An 18402-nucleotide genomic window follows, 5' to 3' on the forward strand; every position below is an offset into this window, starting at 1 on the left:
ACAGGAAGTCAACTTATAACACAGAAAACGGGAGAAGCAACTGAGGCTTTTTAGACTGTTTCTTATATGTATTTATGTAAGAATGAATGGTCAACTTAGAGGTTGTCTTAGGATAGTAGAAATTAAAGGTGGGACAGAGAAAGGACTATATTTTTTTAGTAAGTGTGTGGTGTCATATAAGCTAAAAAATTATGTACCTTTGAAAAAGGATGAAATTTCATTGTCAAAACAACATCTCCAAAGGCAGCCAGCACGTGGTGCAGCTGGTGTGTGCATTGAACAATCTAATTCCCATGCTCTCAGCCAACACCCAGTCATACGTCATGACGAACACAAACACAATGGCCCTATTTGGGATCTGGTGTGGGTGTAAACTACAGGAAGGAGACATGAACAAACGTCTTATCTGTTAGCAGCTTCCGTGCCAAGCAAGACAGAAGTACACAAAGACAAGGGCTGCAGAGACTGGCGGCTGAGAATGCCACAGTGGAGGCTTCCAGTGAGACTGAGGGCTTGGACAGTTTAAGGAGGTCTCTGTCCTCAAGGAAATACAGGGACCCTGGCCATATGACTCCAAGGATCCAAAACCTCTTCTTGGAAAGTGGAATCTAGAAGGGATCTGGCATTTCTGAGTTTGACTTGATCTTGATGGTGAGAGGGAGTTTTGGATCCTGCTCCTTGAAAATAAAATGAGTTAAATATAATATTATCTGACTCAAGAACTATACCTCCTATTTCCCTACTTTTGTGTGCTAACTGGGATTTGGGACTTGGAAAGGTGGAGGTGACAGACCTTTCTGAAGTATCAAGGGCTTCCTTTATAAAGGTTTCTGTAAAGATAGTTTGTGTGTCACTAACTGTGCCCTTCTGCCATATGCACGTTCTTAGGGTGTGTCAGAGGCTTGTTTCTGTTGTTCTTGCTGTGTAGGGGACACAACCTGCTGCTAGGAGAAAGAACCGGGTTGCGAGGGGGAAGAGACTGAAAGTGACCTGTGGAATGCATTTAAAGGGCCCACCTCTAAACTTTCACACAGTCTTCAAAATGTTTTAAATGCTCAGAAGAAGAAAACAATAGCAAATTCAGGGATAACATTTAAATCACATAATAGTAATCAGAAATCTCATGTCTGATAGCCTAGAAATCTACTCACAGAAAAATAAAGGCCTAAATTTCAATATTTAACTATTATCCTAAAAATAACCACTACTTAGTTTTATAAGTTACTGCATTTTTGTCATTTATAAGGAGTACATAAAGACAGGCAATAACTCCATTTTAACAGGCTAGTATACTGGGACAGATTAAATGACAGAAGAAAAGAAAAAAAATGGTAGCCAACCATTAGACAGTGCAATACTAGATAGGATACATTCACGTTTTAAAAATAAGAAGCATGCCTTAGCATTTGAAGGCACACGGTCCACTGAGTCCATTTTAGTGGGTGTGTTCTTTGTTCTGCTCCACTCTGTGTAGTTACCTATCGATCCAACACATCCCTAGTGGAGGATACTCGGCTTTCTTCTAAGGATCCCTTTTATAAACACTATACCAATTAAAATCCCACACACAGAGTTTTTTGGTTGTCTCTTTTCCAATTACAGATTTAAGTTAAATCAACTTGAAGGTTTCCGACACTAGCGACTCTTTTCAGGTAAGTAGGAGGTAGGACTCTCCATACGATGGTTAAAGGACTGAGACAAATCTGGAAATGCTCAGCCTGTTGGTTCCACTGAGCAATGAGGACTGTCTGTTAGCTAGTGAGCTGTGCTTCGTAGCTCTAACTGAGCAGTTCCTGGCTTACTTGGATCCTGTGTGTAAATACAAAAAAAGGGGTGGGGGGACACTGTAATAACCTCTGAAAGCACATAGGGAAATCTACAGACTGTGGGCTCACTGAGAGGCTGGTCTGGCCCTCTGACACTCAGATAAAGAGTGAGCAAATGTCTTGACCCTGGACTGATCTGTATGCAGTTCTCTTCTTTGATTTATAGTAGCCTTTTTTGAACAATGCAGCAGTAACAACAACAACAGAAGTTAAAAAGACAAGCCTATTTTAAAGACAGGTTCTCTGCTGATACACTCTCAGCAAGGCACACACAACTTCATGTGTCACCAGTTGTTGGTGCTACTGTCACCTGAGCAGAGTCGATATAGCTATAAGAATAAAGAGACACATGTCTAGAATCTACCATCTTAGACAACTTCCAAACCATCTCTCAACTGTCAGGTGTCAAGGAGGGCTTGGCCTGTAAGTGTCAACTTTTTTTTTTAAGGATTTATTTACTTATTTTATTTATATAAGTGCACTGTCGCTGTCTTTAGACACACCAGGAGAGGTCATCAGATTCCATTACAGATGGTTGTGAGCCACCATGCGGTTACTGGGAATTGAACTCAGGACCTCTAGAAAAGCAGCCGGTGCTCGTAACCATTGAGCCATTTCTCCAGCCTGTAAGTGTCAACTTTTAAGTAAGATAGTTTCCCAAAAGATTGTACCAAAGTGTTCTCAAATCAGATAAGGATTCCCTAAGAAAGGCAAATCATGTCATTTCTCATTATGAACACAGATGAAGAAAAAGCTACTGATCATAGTAGTAGCAAATAGAGCTCAAAACCATGTCACCATATCAAGCACAACACGATCAAATACAGTCTCTCTTAAATATAAGGATAATTTAACATTACAAAATCTATTAATATAACTTGCTACATTAACAGATTAGGGAATGAAGTCACATGGTTATTCAAATAGATGAGGAAGTATATTTGATATATAGGATATTTATTTAAAAATTAAAACATGACAAACTGTCTCGATTAAATACTTAGAGGAAATAAAATGTGCAATGGGAAATAGCTTCAACAACCTCCCTTAGAAAGCAAACTAGACAGAAGTAAAAGGTCCTTAATTTTATCTGTTATTAAACACCATTTTGGACTGCCCTACTCAGCCCAGGATATATAAGCAATAGAAAAAGTACAAGGATAGAAGATTAAGAAACAAAACTATTACTTGCAACTACAAAGACTTATCTACATAGAAAATTCAAAAAGATTCACAAAAACAGAAGGCTAGCTACATAACAATCCCAACAGACCCAAATCAGCTATGTTCCTATAGACTAAAAGCAAATAAATGAGTACAAGTAGAATTAATAAAATCAACAGTAACAAAATATATAGCATTTATTATTTATTTTTATGTGCATGAGTATTTTGCCTGCATGCATTTCTGTGCAATATATGTGTGGCAGTGCCCACAGAAACCAGAAGAGGGAGTCACTGGGTCCCCTAGAATGGGAGTTGCGAACTCTGTGGGTGCTAGGAATTGAGCCTGGGGCCTCTAGAAGAGCCAGTGCTCTTAACTACTGAGCATCTTTCTAGCCCCACAAGTTAGCCTGCCCACCTGCCTGCCTGACTCCTTTCCTTTCTCTCTCTCTCTCTCTCTCTCTCTCTCTCTCTCTCTCTCTCCCTCTCTCTCTCTCTCTCTCTTTCTTTTTATGGCTAAATTATAGTGAAATGCATATGGAAAACAAAAAAGACCATAATACCTAAGGGAATTCTGAAGAACTAGGAAAGAACATTCTCTACCAGATACCAACACACAGTTGGTGAAGACGGGATATTAGAGAGGTCAATGAACTACAAGAGAGCCAAGAACAGACCTATGCAATTTGACATCCTAGAAATTAGAACAAGGACAACCACTTCTAACTGTAAAGTGCCTGGCGTAAAGAAAATACATTTGTCACTGGATCAAGTGATTTCTGGTACTGCACCAGTACCGTTAATATAAACTGTAACACTTTATACATCTTCATTTTTCATTTTGTGATCTTATTCTACAGTCAGAACACCTATATGGATAGGAGAGGAAGGTTCTAGCCCGTAGCTTCTGCATGTCTGTTTTTCCAACTTTAGAATGAGGCAATAATTTCCAGGGCTATCTGGCTCTAAGAACTACTTCTATTTTACAAGAAAGAAATTTGAGGCAAAGAGATGTTAACTGACTTGCCTTAGGTCACTGAGAATTGCTAGTAGATCTAGAATTAAAACCTAGGTTTCCTAGATGAATTTGCTTTACAAAGGTACAATAATAATTTCCCTAGACTCCTAGACTATCTAAATTTCTTCTTGGAATTGTCACTAGACACTTAGGAGGTAATTCACTTGGGGATCATTTAGAACATTATTCACATATTCCAATGTCCTGACAAATTCCTCTGCTCATCACCAGGGAGTCAGAAGAGATATATGTCTTTTGGGGAAGTATTGACATGAATGATGGAATAAGAGCAATGCAGGAGAGAATTACCTGAGCAAGCAGACCTGGTTGGATCTGAAGAGGCTGAGCTCCTGGAGCCTGAGTGACGATGGGAACAGCATTTTCCATCCGCACTGAGTAGCCAGCATGCTTGGAGGGAGAGGCCTGCAGGCCTGTTCAGTACATGGGAGAGGGACAGGAGGGAGGTGAATGACAGAAGCGCTGAGACCCTTCCTAGCAGCTCAGCTAGCTTTAATGCTCAGGAAAGAGGTGTTTGCCTTTTAGTTTCTAGCAAGTTAAAAGTAGCCCCCTACTCCCCACAAATATTCCCTCCTCCGAAATAGTTATGTATGTGTGGCCAAAACCAGGACAGTTAAAATGACAAACTATAAGAGAAAAACAATGGTTGCTGCCCATGCAGATAACTGAGTATCACAGCAAAAGATGCTGGGGACATCCTCCCTGGAGGGCTCCCTCTGGATTGCATGGCTGGGATCTGAGCATACATGCTCACATGGGTGCTTTGCAAACTCTGACCTTGAGCTTTCTGTGTAAAGTATGACAAGGTATAGTCGTCTCTAGCTGCCTCAGGTCCACAGGAAAAGAGCTCCGGGTTCATGGCCAAAGGGGAGGCAGCCCTGGAGGCACCATTCAGACAAATTTATATTCTCCACATGAAGTGGGCCTATGCTGGCTGTCAGAGACTGGCAATTTTCTATAGATAACATACAGAGAGCATTTCACGTGAGGAAAGCTGGAGCTGACATCAGCATAACAATGGACTAGACAATGCGCCTCTTTACAGGCAGCTGGCTAGAGCCACAGCTCTGGCAGGTGCTGAGAACAACAACAGATGGACTTGGTCCTAGAGCAAAAGTCGCATGGTTTCTAGGTTGGTGACAATAGGAGACCAGCCTCCAAATTCAGAGATAGCAGCATTCTTAGGAAGGAAAGGAAGCGGGCTTTCTTCCCTGACAGGGAGCACTCCGGGAAGCAGCAGGGGTTAGAACCCTAAAGGTGGTCTTGCAAGAACCAGTTTAGCCTTACCTTGGAAGCCAGGTGGACACACGATGAGAGCTTGCTGGAAGGGGTCAGGTCGGGCACAAATTTGGGCTGTTCCCGTCTGCAGGGGCATGCTCCGCTGGGCTACGGCGGCCATGGATGCCGCTGAGGGCTGGTAGAGTGCAGATTGGTAGTTTAGTATGGAGACTTCGGGATTGGCTAGGGAAAGAGTGGCACTGGTGGAGGTGGGAGCCTGAAGGAATGACGGGGATTAAACAAAAATAAACAAAAATAAAAAATGAGGGAGGTGGTATGTTGGGAGACACAAATCTAAATCAAACAAATGAATTTAAAGGAGAGTAAACAAACCAAGAGCAAAAAAAGCAAAAAGAGGGGCAGGAATCCAGTGGAACCCTTATGTTTGTGGGACACACACACCTCACTACTGAGAAGCTAGCTTAGTCTAGGAAACCATCTGGTTGAGGGGCTGGGATGTAGCTTAGTTAGTAGAGTGTTTGCCGAGCATGCATGATACCCTGGGTTCAATGCCCAGCACTGCATAAAAACAGCAATGGTGGCAAATTCCTGTCATTTCAGCACTCAAGCGGCTGAGGCTGGAGGATCAGAAGTTTAAGGTTATCTTTGGCTAGATACTTAGTTTGAGGCTCACCAGGGTTACAAACAACAACAATAACAACAACAGAACAAAATTATTTAATGAAAGTCTCTTTTCATCCTCACCGGGTAGGTTTGGGCTGAGAGCCTTTGTATTCCTTAGATTCTACAGTGGAAAGTGCTGATGGGGAAAGTGGGAAAAGCTAAGCCCTACCTTCCTTCTCCATGTCTTAGCTTGGCTTCTCCAACTTGAGGGGTTTCAGATGCACTTGTACTGTACTGCCAGCCCACAAACCCTGCTCAGTCTCCCCTCCCCTGGTTGATGTAGCCTATGCTTGGTAGGACAAACCCTGGAGGAGGCTCCTCATGCCTGGGTCCTACGTAAACAGATCTTAGCATGGATGCCTATGCACGAGAAGGGAAGCCCAGGCAGAGTCCTGCCAGGAGCCACTTGCTCAGATCTAAGGACAGTGCTGGGTACAGACACCCTTAGCCTACTGTAGGACCTGCCACTGTAAAAGCAGCAGATGCAAACACCGGGACCTATCTTTTGAAACTGAACTTCCAATGGAAACAACTGTAAAAAGAAAGTGAATTCACTGTAGGAACTCTTTCGCTTCTTTCTTTAGCCTTCTTCATGCTGATCTTATAAGCAAAGAGAGGCAGAAGTTGGCAATGGCTTCAGACTGAAGCTGTCTAGAAGGAGTTGTATCTCTAGAGGTTGTAAGGACTAAGGGTTAAGGAGCAGGTGGGCTCTGAGTAAATGCTCACGTAAGTATTGGCCACATATACTTTAATATTTTGGAGGTGTATTTGTGGGGAGTAGGGGACTACTTTTAACTTGTTAGAAACTAAAAGGAAAGTGTCCCATGTAAAAGGGAAATGTAAATGTAAAGAGAATTTCAAGTGGAGTTAACACCAAATTTCATAAAAATGTCAAACCCTTGTTTTTCTTTTTGTGGTGCTGTGGAAATCAAACAAACCCAGAGCCTTGCATACACGAGGCAAGTCCAGTATTGAGCTGTGTATCTAGTCCTACACTGCTTTTTATTCTTAGATGTTATGCTGGATTTTAGTTAAAGACAATACATTTATTTGAAAATGATTACAAATTCCTATGACACACTTTTTTAGATTTTGAGCTGCATATTTTAACTGTGTATGCACTTTCAACAACCCACACGGTGCCTCCTGGAAGTATGGTGGGGACATGTATGTACATGTAGGAGTCGCTGTCTGTGTACTGACGACAACACCCATCTGCAGTTTTCCCCACACCATTATTTTTCCTGGCAGCTCCCTCACCACATTTTCCATTGTCATCTCAGACACTATGAGTTCAGACCCCAAGGGTCTCCTGCTGGAGGCCATGGCACCAATCTCTTCCCATTTGACTGGGCTTTCCTATCCTCTGATCAGTCACTGTTCCCAAGGCCTCTGCCTCCCAAATATCCCTAGAACCAATGGACTATTTTTAGTTGTTCTCTGGTGTCCAAGACCTATAAGTCCCTGACTAGTGATTCCTCGCTCTCTACTTTTCTTTCAGTTTTTGGGCACAGGATCATATTTTCTCTCTCTCTCTCTCTCTCTCTCTCTCTCTCTCTCTCTCTCTCTCTCTCTCTTTCTCTTTTAATTTTGAAAACTGTGTTTTGCCTGCATGTTTTTCTGTGTACCATGTATGTGCCTAGTGCTCACAGAGGCTAGAAAAAGGCACTGGATTCCTAGGAACTGGAATTACAGGTGGTTATTACTGTGGGGAATTTGGGGCTCGCTTGAGGTTTAATAATAATAAAGACACAGAGACATCTATATAGTTTAAAGCTGTTGGCCTGTTTGTTGAGACAGTCTCTCAGTTAGCCTCTCACTTACACCAACTTCTCTACATTGTGTCTCTCTCCATGTGGCTCTCTGCCCTACCTCCCTTCCTCGCTACTGCTCTTCCTTCTGTCTCCCGTGTCTGTCCTCCCTGGTCAGTCGGCCCAAGCTCTAGGTGCCAGCTCTTTATTCTGCAGAAGGCCATACTCTTTACTCCTCCAGTCTGAGTCAATCAGCAGCAGGACAACACCCAGTCCATTTTCTGGGTTGTCTTTTGGTACTGAGGGCTACATAACCTTCCCCACAGAAGTCTGCCTTTCTTTTTTGGGCAGGTGAGGAAGAAACATACATTTACATATTCTGCTAGACTGTGCTGACCCAGCAACTAACAATTGAGAACCCAGGGACACACTTTTTCATAGCCAGTAAATACAATATTTGTGGGTCATCCCAACAGGTTATGAGCCACAACATGGGTCTAGAATTGAGCTCGGGTCCTTTGGAAGAGCAGCCAGTGCTCTTAACCACTGAGCCATCTCTCCAGCCTTGAATCATACTCTGTTAAAGACCACTTTGCACATTAGCACCCTGCTCTGCACTTAAGCACCTGCTCAGACATTCCAGTAATGGCTTCATGAATGCAGTGTATGCTTCTTGAACCAGTACCTTTTGCTTTCTATAGACTCTTAGATACCTTCCTTAATAAATGAATGTGTCTATTTTTTTTCAAGGCAGATTAGTCAAGTTTTCCTAGCCTCCTTCTATGAATATAGGCTATTCATCTCATAGAAATACTTTAGCCTACAGAGTTATCTCTGAGTCTCTGTGCTTTGGGGCCAGCTTGGCACCAGAGTTCCAAAGCAGAACTTTCCCTGACAGTAGGAACGAGCTATTTGTGTGTGTTCTTGTACAGTAACCTGTGATCGTGTGGCTCAACTCCTGCCGTAGTGTAGTCAGCAACCTGACTAATGCCTCCTTGAAGAAGGACTTGTGCGGGAGGACTTGTGGTCCTCTGCTTGTTTGCCTTTCCTGACCCTTATGTGTCCAGCCTGTATCTGGTTTTAGCTTATGTTCTGTTTTACCAGTGGAGCACCCATCTCCAGAGTGACCAGTAGGCATGCTGACAGTTTCCCTCAGTTTCTGATCCTGCTTAGGGATCAGCTGATGAAAGTATGTATGATGGGGTGGGTGATTTTTACCCTGTCCTCTGTGGTTCTAAGAACTGTCCTGTATAACAAAGAGAAATAATAAGAAGAAATAAGTTCACTGGTAGCTTATGTTGCAAAGACAGGCCCAAGTGGTTCTTGGATGCAGTTGTAACAGATGTTTCAACTGTTGACATCTGAAAGAACAGGATGTAAGCCTGACCTATAAATCCAGTTAAATTTCTTGGTAGAAGGATATGCCCCTAAAAGAAGACACCTTGGAAATGTTAGTAAGGAGGCTGACCATAGGGCTCCCTACTCAATGTTATTAATAGTTTTTGAATGTACACAGAAATTATGGTGTATTGGCCCAGCTTCCTGAGACATAAACAATTACAGATCAGTGAGTACTTGGAAAAGTGCTAGTCTACTGGATATATGTTAAGAGCAACAAAGAACTAATTCTGTGTCCTTCCACTAACATAGAACTGTAGGTATATTTTGTTGCTTCTAAACATCCAATGTTTAGAATGAACAGAAAAACTCCAAGGTACTCATGGAGGGAACACAGCACTGGGTCACTAATGTAACAAAGCAAGTTTTGTGGGATTTAGAGAGCAGATGCTGTCTAGGAGGTACCTCCTGTGGATCTCCATAGGATTCACCAGCGAATCAGTGTGTGTGCTTCAAGAGTGTAGACTCTGATGTCAGGCTTCTGGAGTCCAAGCCCAAACTATCTCATATGTACTAACATAGTCTTTGTTAAGAGGATTAACTGCTTTGTACCTCGATTTCTTCCTTTAAAATGCCAGTGATAATACTGATTCCACATGGACGCCTGGAGGACTGAATGATGCCATGCTGAGAAAAATCTGACACAGAAATGCTTACTGCCAGAACTGTGGTCAATTTGTAACAGTATCCAAGGAGGGAAAGCACCCCTTAGTGCTTAAGTCCAGGTTAATTTGCTTTTCTGATATATTTAACCAGGACCCAACAATTCCAAGTTCAGATGATGGAGAGTTTGCTCTCAGGATCTTGGTTTTGTAGGACAGCACTTCATCTTCTCAGTGCTTAGGCCTATGTCATGCTAAGTTAACAGCTAACCTAGCCAACATTGCAAGTCTCGGTGTCATGGAAAAGGGAGTGTTCTCATTTGGGACCTGCCCTTGTGATTTTCAGGTTTGGTAATATTTTTTGGGATGGATGTGCTGGCTATCATATCACAGGAAACACAGAGGTGGGCTGTTCTGGTGTGGACAGCGGCCCTATAGACCTCCAGTCTGAAGGCTATGACGATATCTACAGAAAGGCTGGTGGGGTAGGGGGAGTCACCTAACCTGACACATGATCTGAGGAGTGCCCTTCCCTGTGTGCTGTCTTACATAGTTTGGTATTGGAAAGGACAGCTAGATGGCAGATGGGGACAAAGAATTTGAGGTTAGAGAGTTAGGATTAAGAGTCTCCTAAGGACTTATGGAAAAACAAGCCTCAAGGTAATGAAGAAAGCATCAGAGGCTGCTTTGAGAAGCTCTAGATACGAAGGCCTTGCCCTGAGGGCTAGCTGAAGGGCTGGGGAGAAAGGTCTTCTTGACCTTAAGCACTAAGGGTACAGAGTGGTGAGCTTTCCACTGTACAGATAGTGTCAGGAGCATTGATGGCCTCCAGGGGGCAGCAGATTCCAGATGGCACTCAGTCCAAGGAGAGAGAGAGAGAGAGAGAGAGAGAGAGAGAGAGAGAGAGAGGAGAGAGTGAGAGCAAGAGAGAGAGAGAGAGAGAGAGAGAGAGAGAGAGAGAGGAGAGAGCAAGAGAGAGAGAGAGAGGAGAGAGAGGAGAGAGAGAGAGACAGAAAGAAGAAGGAGGAGGAGGAGGAGGAGGAGAAGGAGAAGAAGAGGAGGAGAGGGAGGGAGGAAGGGGAGGGGGGAAGGGAGAAAGGGAGGGAAGGAGGGAGAGGGAGAGAGAGAGAGAGAGAGAGAGAGAGAGGGAGGGAGGGAGGGAGGGAGGGAGGAAGGGAGGGAACGCACACAACTGGAATTCAAGTTAAGAGGGAACAGCCCAGTAAAGCCCGGTGAGTAGGCGCAGTGCTGAAAGGCAGGGGCAGTGACTCCCAGGTGGACAGCCAGGTGACAGCATTCACATAGTAGGTTTTCATATTTGTTTCTCTGCTCTGAAGGTGTATGTGCTTACGCAGAGGTATGAATAACACAAAGGATACTGATGTCATTACAGATTGGTATTAGGACTGAAAAGTCTGGAAATGCTTCTCTGGGGGGACTCATAAGACTGGAAGACGGGAGAAACAGTTCAAGCCTCTCAGAGTCCAGAGGTGGGTAGATTAGGGTGTGGAGATTCTTCGTTCAGGACCTATTTTCAGAGTGTCATTTGTATGTCAAACATAGTTCTATGCTGCCGAGCCTGCCAATCGGCAGAAGGTTGGAAATCCATGTGAAGGAAACCTCAGTTTCCTGTATCCCTCTGGAAAAGCTGCTAGGATTCTGGTAACAGACCCATGAGCTGGCTTTTCTATGGCTTAGAGAATGAACTGGCTTTTCCTCTCCTGAATACAGATCACATGGACACAGGGTGCAGGGAGGGACTCCTGCTTGCTCTGGTTAGACAAATTTTTAGCAGGCTCTTTTTCCCACATCTGCTCAGAGGAAAATGGGAAGAGGTACCATCTCAGGAAGTAGTCCCAGTAGTCAAAACAGAGACCGGCCCCCTTGGCTTCTTAAAAAAATGGCCGAGGAAGCAGGCACTTTAGCTTAAAGACCCAAAAGGACAACACAGGGAAAACGGTTTGGTGGGGGATATCTGAGTCCTGGCAGTCAGACCTGCCCGCCTCTTCCTGGGGCCTGCCACTCACCTGGTTGTGGACAGTGGTCAGCTGGTTGTTGAAGGTCATGGTCAAGTTGGTAGATGTGCTGGGGGCCACATGTGTGATGAAAGGGGTTTTGCTCTGGTTCACTGTGTCGTACATATTCACCCGGCGCTTGCAAATCTCCATGTTTTGGAAACAAGACTTGACACTATACATGCAAAAGGTGGAGGCAGAGACACACGGATAAGAAAGGGGGTGAAGTGGGGTGAGGTGGAGGAAGGAGAGAAAAGAGAGAACGGTTAATTCAGTAAACAAAACTATCACTGAATATCTACATTAGCTTCAAATATCCGGGGGCTTTCCCCAAGTGTGCTGCTGAACTGTCAGCACTGTTCGAGCAAATTCCCATTGTCTTGTCCTTTCTCCTGCCCTGGATGGACAGACTCCCATATCACAGACGTGCTTCACTGCATCTTCCTCCCATTACCATTCACTTCTAATCCCACTGGTCATTCTCAGTGCAGTGCTTGACCAACAAGATAAACTCTCCAAACAAGGGCGTAAGGGGCTGCTGCGACCTACTTCTGCCTTCCTTGGGGCCACTTGTCCGCCCGTCCCCATTCTAGCAACCCATGGGCCACTAGCACCATCTAGAGGTCAGCCAGTAATTTTCCCATCCAGGGTCATGAACTTGGCTGCTATGTCTCACTGGAACCTGTCACACAATAAGAACAATGATAACTGTTACTAATTTTTACTGAGAGCAGTGGTATGTGTTTGCAATCTCCTATTCAGTCTTAAACCATCCACAAGACAGGATTAGGATCATTGTTCCAATTTTACAAGTAAAGTAAAAGGTTTAGGACAGATAATGTGCCAGACAGATAATCACTAATTGGCAATTCACCTCCCCTCTCTCCTACACATTCCTAACTTCCTTAATCCTTACTTTTGTCCTAATTCTTGTCTAGTTCCATGAAGTAGAATTCTCTCCCCATTTCCCTCCTCTACTGTCTTGCTGAATCAAAACTAACCCCTAATTACAAAGGCCTTAAAGGAGTGCAGTCCAAGCACGAAGGCCCAGCCACCGTGCTCCACTCAGTTCACATGCTGCTCCCCATCACTTCTGCCTCTTCTGCCTCTACGTTCACTTTTGCTCAAGGGCTAATATTCAGGATAAAGCCTCATCTAATCTACAACTTAAAAGGTCTGTTGCAATAACCGGATATAAACAACGTAACAGTTTTCTACGACTTTTAAAGTAGTAGAAATTGCTGAATACTACAGGTATGCTCTATTTTGGACTAAGTGAATGTTTGAAGGCTATCCCAGAATATTATTTTCATGAAAGATGCATTTTAAATTTCAGAAACTGAATACAGTCATGACCTAGAGAATCCTGCTTGTTTTTAAGTTAATGACTATTTACACTGCCACTCGATACACTAACCATAGTAAATAAGCTGACAGTCCTAGAGAGAAGAGACAACATATTCACTGGTGAACAACAGCATGCCTGAAGGTTCTGCTGAGTACCAAGTATACAGCTGCATGCTTTCACATTGAGCTGAAGATGATAAAATGATGCTGGTTGCATTCCTTTTGGAACGCATTTAAAGCATTCAATGATTTTAATAATGGCTCAATGTACAGTTTTCTGGCTTCAGAGTTTTCTTCGTATAATGAGATAAAACTTGACTGTCAGGCTAAGACAAACACTTTTACTTTGGGTTGGCTTATAAAACAACTGGCTTTTACAAATATGTACACTAAAGTCTTGGTGTAAAGAAATGAGTGGTCTTGCTTTCACCTGCAAAACCTTGTTGGAGCAGCTTAGGCCCAGGCCCAAGGGTGGGGTCCACAGCAGGTTGGGTAGGCCTGAAGGTTTGTTCCCGCTCTAGAGTTTTTCATGATCTTCTGGGAACCCACAAAGATTCAGCTTACTCTCAGGCAGGCCTAGGGGTAGCCTGCCTTTCCTTAGGGGTGACCTTCTAAGTTCTAAGTTGCCACTGCTCCTCAGTGAGGCACTCTATGGATGCTTCCTTACAGGGCAGATGGCCAATAGGAGCTCTCTGAAGCATCTGCTTCCCTGATCCTACCCTATTGTTTATCATTTTTCTTTATTCCTAAAGTTAGAAAGGCTGGCTTTGTGGGGATTTGCCTTTCTTCTTGTGGGACAGACTGATACCTTCTTAACTGCCTTCTGCTGAGAAACTGCATAGGTGTTATAATTTGAGTTTGGAAGGGCTGGGTACAGAGACCCTCTTTGCACTGGAACTTGATTGTTTCAAATATGCCCTGAATTAAAGACATACTGTTTGGTCTTGCCATGCAAGTTGACTTACTTCACTAACTGCTATGGAAAAGAACTGACTTAAAAGACACACTTTATGGTGGTTGTAGCCCACTTGTTAGGTTGGGAGAGGTGGAGTCCAGCCTGGAAACTCAGTCAAATCTAATTTTGGTCATAAAAATCGCTGACTGTGGCCTATAAATACCAACAGTCCTTATTCCAGGTCCTAAAAGAACATGTTGCTTTCCTGAGCATGCTACTCTCCTTGAGAAAATGCAAGGATGTGAATATATTCTTCAGTAGCCACACTGGCAACCTGTCAAAACCTACATTGCCTATTCACTAAATGTTAGAAAAAAAATTGAATCGACAATCTGAGTCAAAATCTTAAATGGTCTAAAAAAAGTCTAAAGCAAAGAAAGAAATGTAAAGGATTATGATAAGTAAGTCATATGTTTGAAAATAGACCAAAGAAGTGCAATAAATCAATAGAACATAATTAGAGGCTCGTGTCTATAATCTCGGTATTGGGCAGGCTGAGGCAGGAGGATCATCATGAGTTCCAGGCCAACCACCTTTGGTTATAGTGTGAGAACTTGTTTCAGTAAAAGAAACAGCCCAAATCAACAGTGCACAAACAAACAAAATGAGAGAGAAGGAACTGCAAGAGGGTGGGTGAGAGCTAGAGTAAGGGAACAAGTTGAGAGCCAGTGAGATGGCTCAGCTGCCATGGCTGATAAACCGGGTTTCATCCTCTGGACTCACTTACAGGAAGGAGAGAACTGGCAACCCCAACTTGTCTTCTGACCTCTTTGTGTGCACGGTGGCACTTGTGCCTGCATACATACATTCTTCAGAATAAATAAATTAAGATGTAATTTAAAAAAAAAAAACCTATATTGCCTATCTCAGGACCTGGTTCTCACCCTCACCATTCCTTCCAGGGGCTGTCAGACTTGGAACTATTTCTTAAGTCACGTTCAAGCATCCTGCTTCCCTGGCCGCATTCTCCACCCTTCTGGTACATTTGACTATACTATCATAGCTATCTCTAGAGTTGGGCAAAGGACACTCATTGGCATCTGTTGAGTTTCCTTCCCTCCGGTGAACCTTCAATAGCTTCCATTTGGGATAAAAATTACTATCACCACCAGCATCATCAACTTCCTCATCCATTTGTCGTTTTCTCTTAGCAACTTGGCAGCAGTTCAACCTGGACAAACTCAACTGTTTTCTCTATGCTTTCACTTACACCATCAATGTGCGTTCAGACTCAAATGTTCAAAGCTCTTCCCGCTTCCTTCCCTCTCCCTAAGCCTTCCAAGTGTTGGACTAGAAATGTATTCCCCATACCCAGCTTTCTCCTATATTTCTCTGGTTAGTTTGCTATCATGCTCTGCTCCAGTTACCAGGACCAGTGCATATACATACACTCTCTCTCTCTCCCTCTGCCTCTTTCTCTCCCCTCCTTCCCATATCTCTTTTCTTATTTCTCTTTGTTTCTTTCTTTTCATTCTTTTTTTGCATATGTATGTGTGTGGGAGCATATGCTTGTTTGTGGATGTGTGGCTGTGCATATAAAGGTCAAAGGTTGACATATTTTTTTTAACTCTTAAAAAGATGTGTTTGTGCCTGCATGAATTTATGTGCACCATATGTGTGCAGGTATCTGAGAAGGCATTGGATCCTCTGGAGCTGGAGTTGCAGACAGTTGTGAGCAGCTTGATGTGGATCTGGGCACTGAACCCAGGTCCTCTGCGAGAGTAGTAAGTGCTCTTGATTGTTGAGCCATCTCTCTAGCCCCCAAGTCTTTCCTTCCTTTAACTTAAAATTTTTTATTTATTATGTGTATGTGTATTTTGCTATGTGTTTGTCTGTGTACTGCATATTTGCCTGGTGTCCAGACAGGCCAGAAGAGGGCACTGGATCCCCTAAGACAAAAGTTATGGACAGTTGTGAGCTACCATGTTGGGGTGTAGAGACTAGAACCCAGGTCTTCTGGAAAAGCAGAGCTACCATGGAGCCATCTCTGCAGCTTCCCTGAGTGCCTTTCCTGATTACCCTTCAAGCAGTCTAGCTAGCCTGCTTGCCACTGGGATCCTCTATCTTCACCTCTTGAGCTCTGGGATTTTAGGCAGACCACCTGACATTTACAGGATGCTAGAGGTTTCAACAGCAGTCCTCACATCTGTGTGATATCACTGAGCCATCTCTCCAGCCACAGTTATCATGTTCTACAATTGTAAAGCCATCTTGTTCTCAACAGATGACGTCATCATCTACTTCTGAGACAGAAGCTGTCTGACAAGAACTCCCTCAACTTTCCTCTGCTGTCCCTGTGTACCCGCTGACACCCACATCTCCCCCATTATGTCATCTTTTAGTGACAGGGCCTATCTCTCCACTCAGCTCTAAACACTACCTCAACAGAAACCACTCACAAGTAACTATCTTTATCCTTGAACCTCTCATTTGCTACCAGATTCTTCCTTTAGTATTTGCTTAAATTTCTTCACTCTTCAAAATTTTCCTTTAGTCTAATGGTTCTCAACCTTCCTAATGCTACGGCCCTTTAATACAGTTCCTTATGTTGTAGTGACTCCAACCATAAAATTATTTTCATTGCTACTTCACAACTGTAATTTTGCTATTGTTATGAATCATGTTGCAAATATCTGATATGCAAGATGGTCTTTGGTAACCCCTGGGAAAGGGTCATTTGAGCCCCAAAAGGGTCGCCAGTCAGGCTGGGAATGGCTGCTCTGACCTCAACACTTCCCTCCCTTTCCCCAGTGTCACTTGTAAGGCTGCCGTCTATTTCTCTGCTCTCACTTTATCTTTCAACCTGCCCAACAAGTTTCTGCTTGGAAATGGCTGCCTCAACTGAGTAACCAAATTACAAGACCTCCAACACTTTTTTCTAGATTACTGATATGACAGCAGGTGAGATGTGTAGTCAACACAAGTCCAAACAGTCATTCACCTGCTTCTAAGTCCTTCAACTCGCTGCATTGTACTTTTGCTAAAAGACAAAAATCCTTCCTGAGCATGGCTTGCTCTAGCTTACGTCTGTGGCCTCAGCATGTCACCTTGTCCCTAGGTCTGCTGTTTAGTCATGCTGGAGAGTTTCCACAGGCAATGCCTGACTTCTCATACCCACCTTTCCCTAAGCCTTCAGAGATTGCATTCTTGAGTCTTTTGGCCTGCTGAGCAAGCTCCTTGTTATATGGACTCATCAAACCACATTCCTTTCTTGGTGACAGCCGTTGTCTTCTGTCTTCCTCCCTGAAGAGCACAGCTAAGCTAGCAAGTGCAGTCTACCTTGTTCCTCATTGCACCCCAGGGCATGGAGCAGCCCACAGCAAGCCGAGGAAATGAGGCAGCCCAGACAGTTCACTCTGGGGCAGTTTTGGGACCAACCTTTGGCACTGATGCTAGACACCTTTAGAGCACTGCTGTTCTGCCTACTTCCTTTGTGCGTTGATATCCAAGTTCATCTGGCCCCAAGGTCCCCCATGTCCCATCACTCCCTTCTTTTCAGTACAAATTGTAGTCTTAGGCCCAATCTAGCCCTCACAAGTTTTTTAAGTGCTTTGTTGGAATGGAGATCCTGATTTTGCTTATGTGCTGTATCTACAGCTGCTTTCTGTTATAACTGAGAGCTGAGAAGCAGCACAGAAACCAGAGGGCTATAAAGCCTCATGTATTTGCTACCCAGACTTTAAGTGTCGTCCTCCGTACAAAGCCTAAGTAGGACACTTACTGAGTACTATGGGGAAAATCGAGCAGGTGTGTCATGGTGACAAAGGGGTGGTTCAGAGTTTCAATGGGAGTGATCCTCTTATCAGCATCTATGGTCAGCATCTTCTTTAACAGGTCAATGAACTCCCGTCGGTCTGCCTTCTCTACTAACATGTCACTCCCTTCCAAATCTGTTGTCATGTTCACCTGGAAGCAAGGAGGACAGGTGAGTAACAGCCATAGTACATCCTGTAACCTCTTCTGATCTTAAGCCTCCCATCCCAGGTGCCAGAGGGCAGACGGCCCCCATGGTCCTGTGTGCTGCTACTGTCCATGGGTGATGGCTTCTTACACTGTAGGAACAGAATGGCTGTGGCGTCAGGCACCAGGTAGGGTTGGGGCAGAAAGCGGCCAGCATGGTTGGCACCTGCAGATACACCCCAGTGACAAGGCACAAAGCTGCTCCTGTTTAAATGGCCAAGGTGAAATGCAGCTTTCATTACACCTTATTAAAAATAAGCACAGGATGAAGGGTTCTGGAGGCCGATTGCATAACAGTGTGAATGCAGTTAATTCTCCTCAACTTTAAGTTTAAAAAAAAAGCTAAGATGAGACACTTTATGCCATATGTGTTTTACCACAAGCCAACAACAACAAAGAAACACAGAGAGAGAGAGAAAGAGAGAGAGAGAGAGAGAGAGAGAGAGA

At 43.8% G+C, this 18402-nt stretch overlaps 1 protein-coding gene across 3 annotated transcripts in view; it reads right to left on the bottom strand.

Annotated features, from left to right (window-relative positions):
* The window catches only part of Hipk2 (homeodomain interacting protein kinase 2), a 189469-nt gene that overhangs the window by 40939 nt on the left and 130128 nt on the right, over positions 1 to 18402 (bottom strand). For 2 of the 3 annotated variants that reach the window (XM_028768462.1, XM_028768461.1), the window contains exons 6-9: positions 17717 to 17901; positions 11706 to 11868; positions 5313 to 5520; positions 4317 to 4438 (exon numbers count right to left, since the gene is read on the bottom strand). In XM_028768462.1, the coding sequence (XP_028624295.1) occupies positions 4317 to 4438; positions 5313 to 5520; positions 11706 to 11868; positions 17717 to 17901 (678 nt within the window). The remainder of the gene's footprint in view (positions 1 to 4316; positions 4439 to 5312; positions 5521 to 11705; positions 11869 to 17716; positions 17902 to 18402) is intronic. The other variant, XM_028768463.1, reaches the window with a different exon arrangement.

Source organism: Grammomys surdaster, unplaced genomic scaffold (genome assembly GCF_004785775.1).
Source record: "Grammomys surdaster isolate TR1022 unplaced genomic scaffold, NIH_TR_1.0 186, whole genome shotgun sequence".
Taxonomy (NCBI): domain Eukaryota; kingdom Metazoa; phylum Chordata; class Mammalia; order Rodentia; family Muridae; genus Grammomys; species Grammomys surdaster.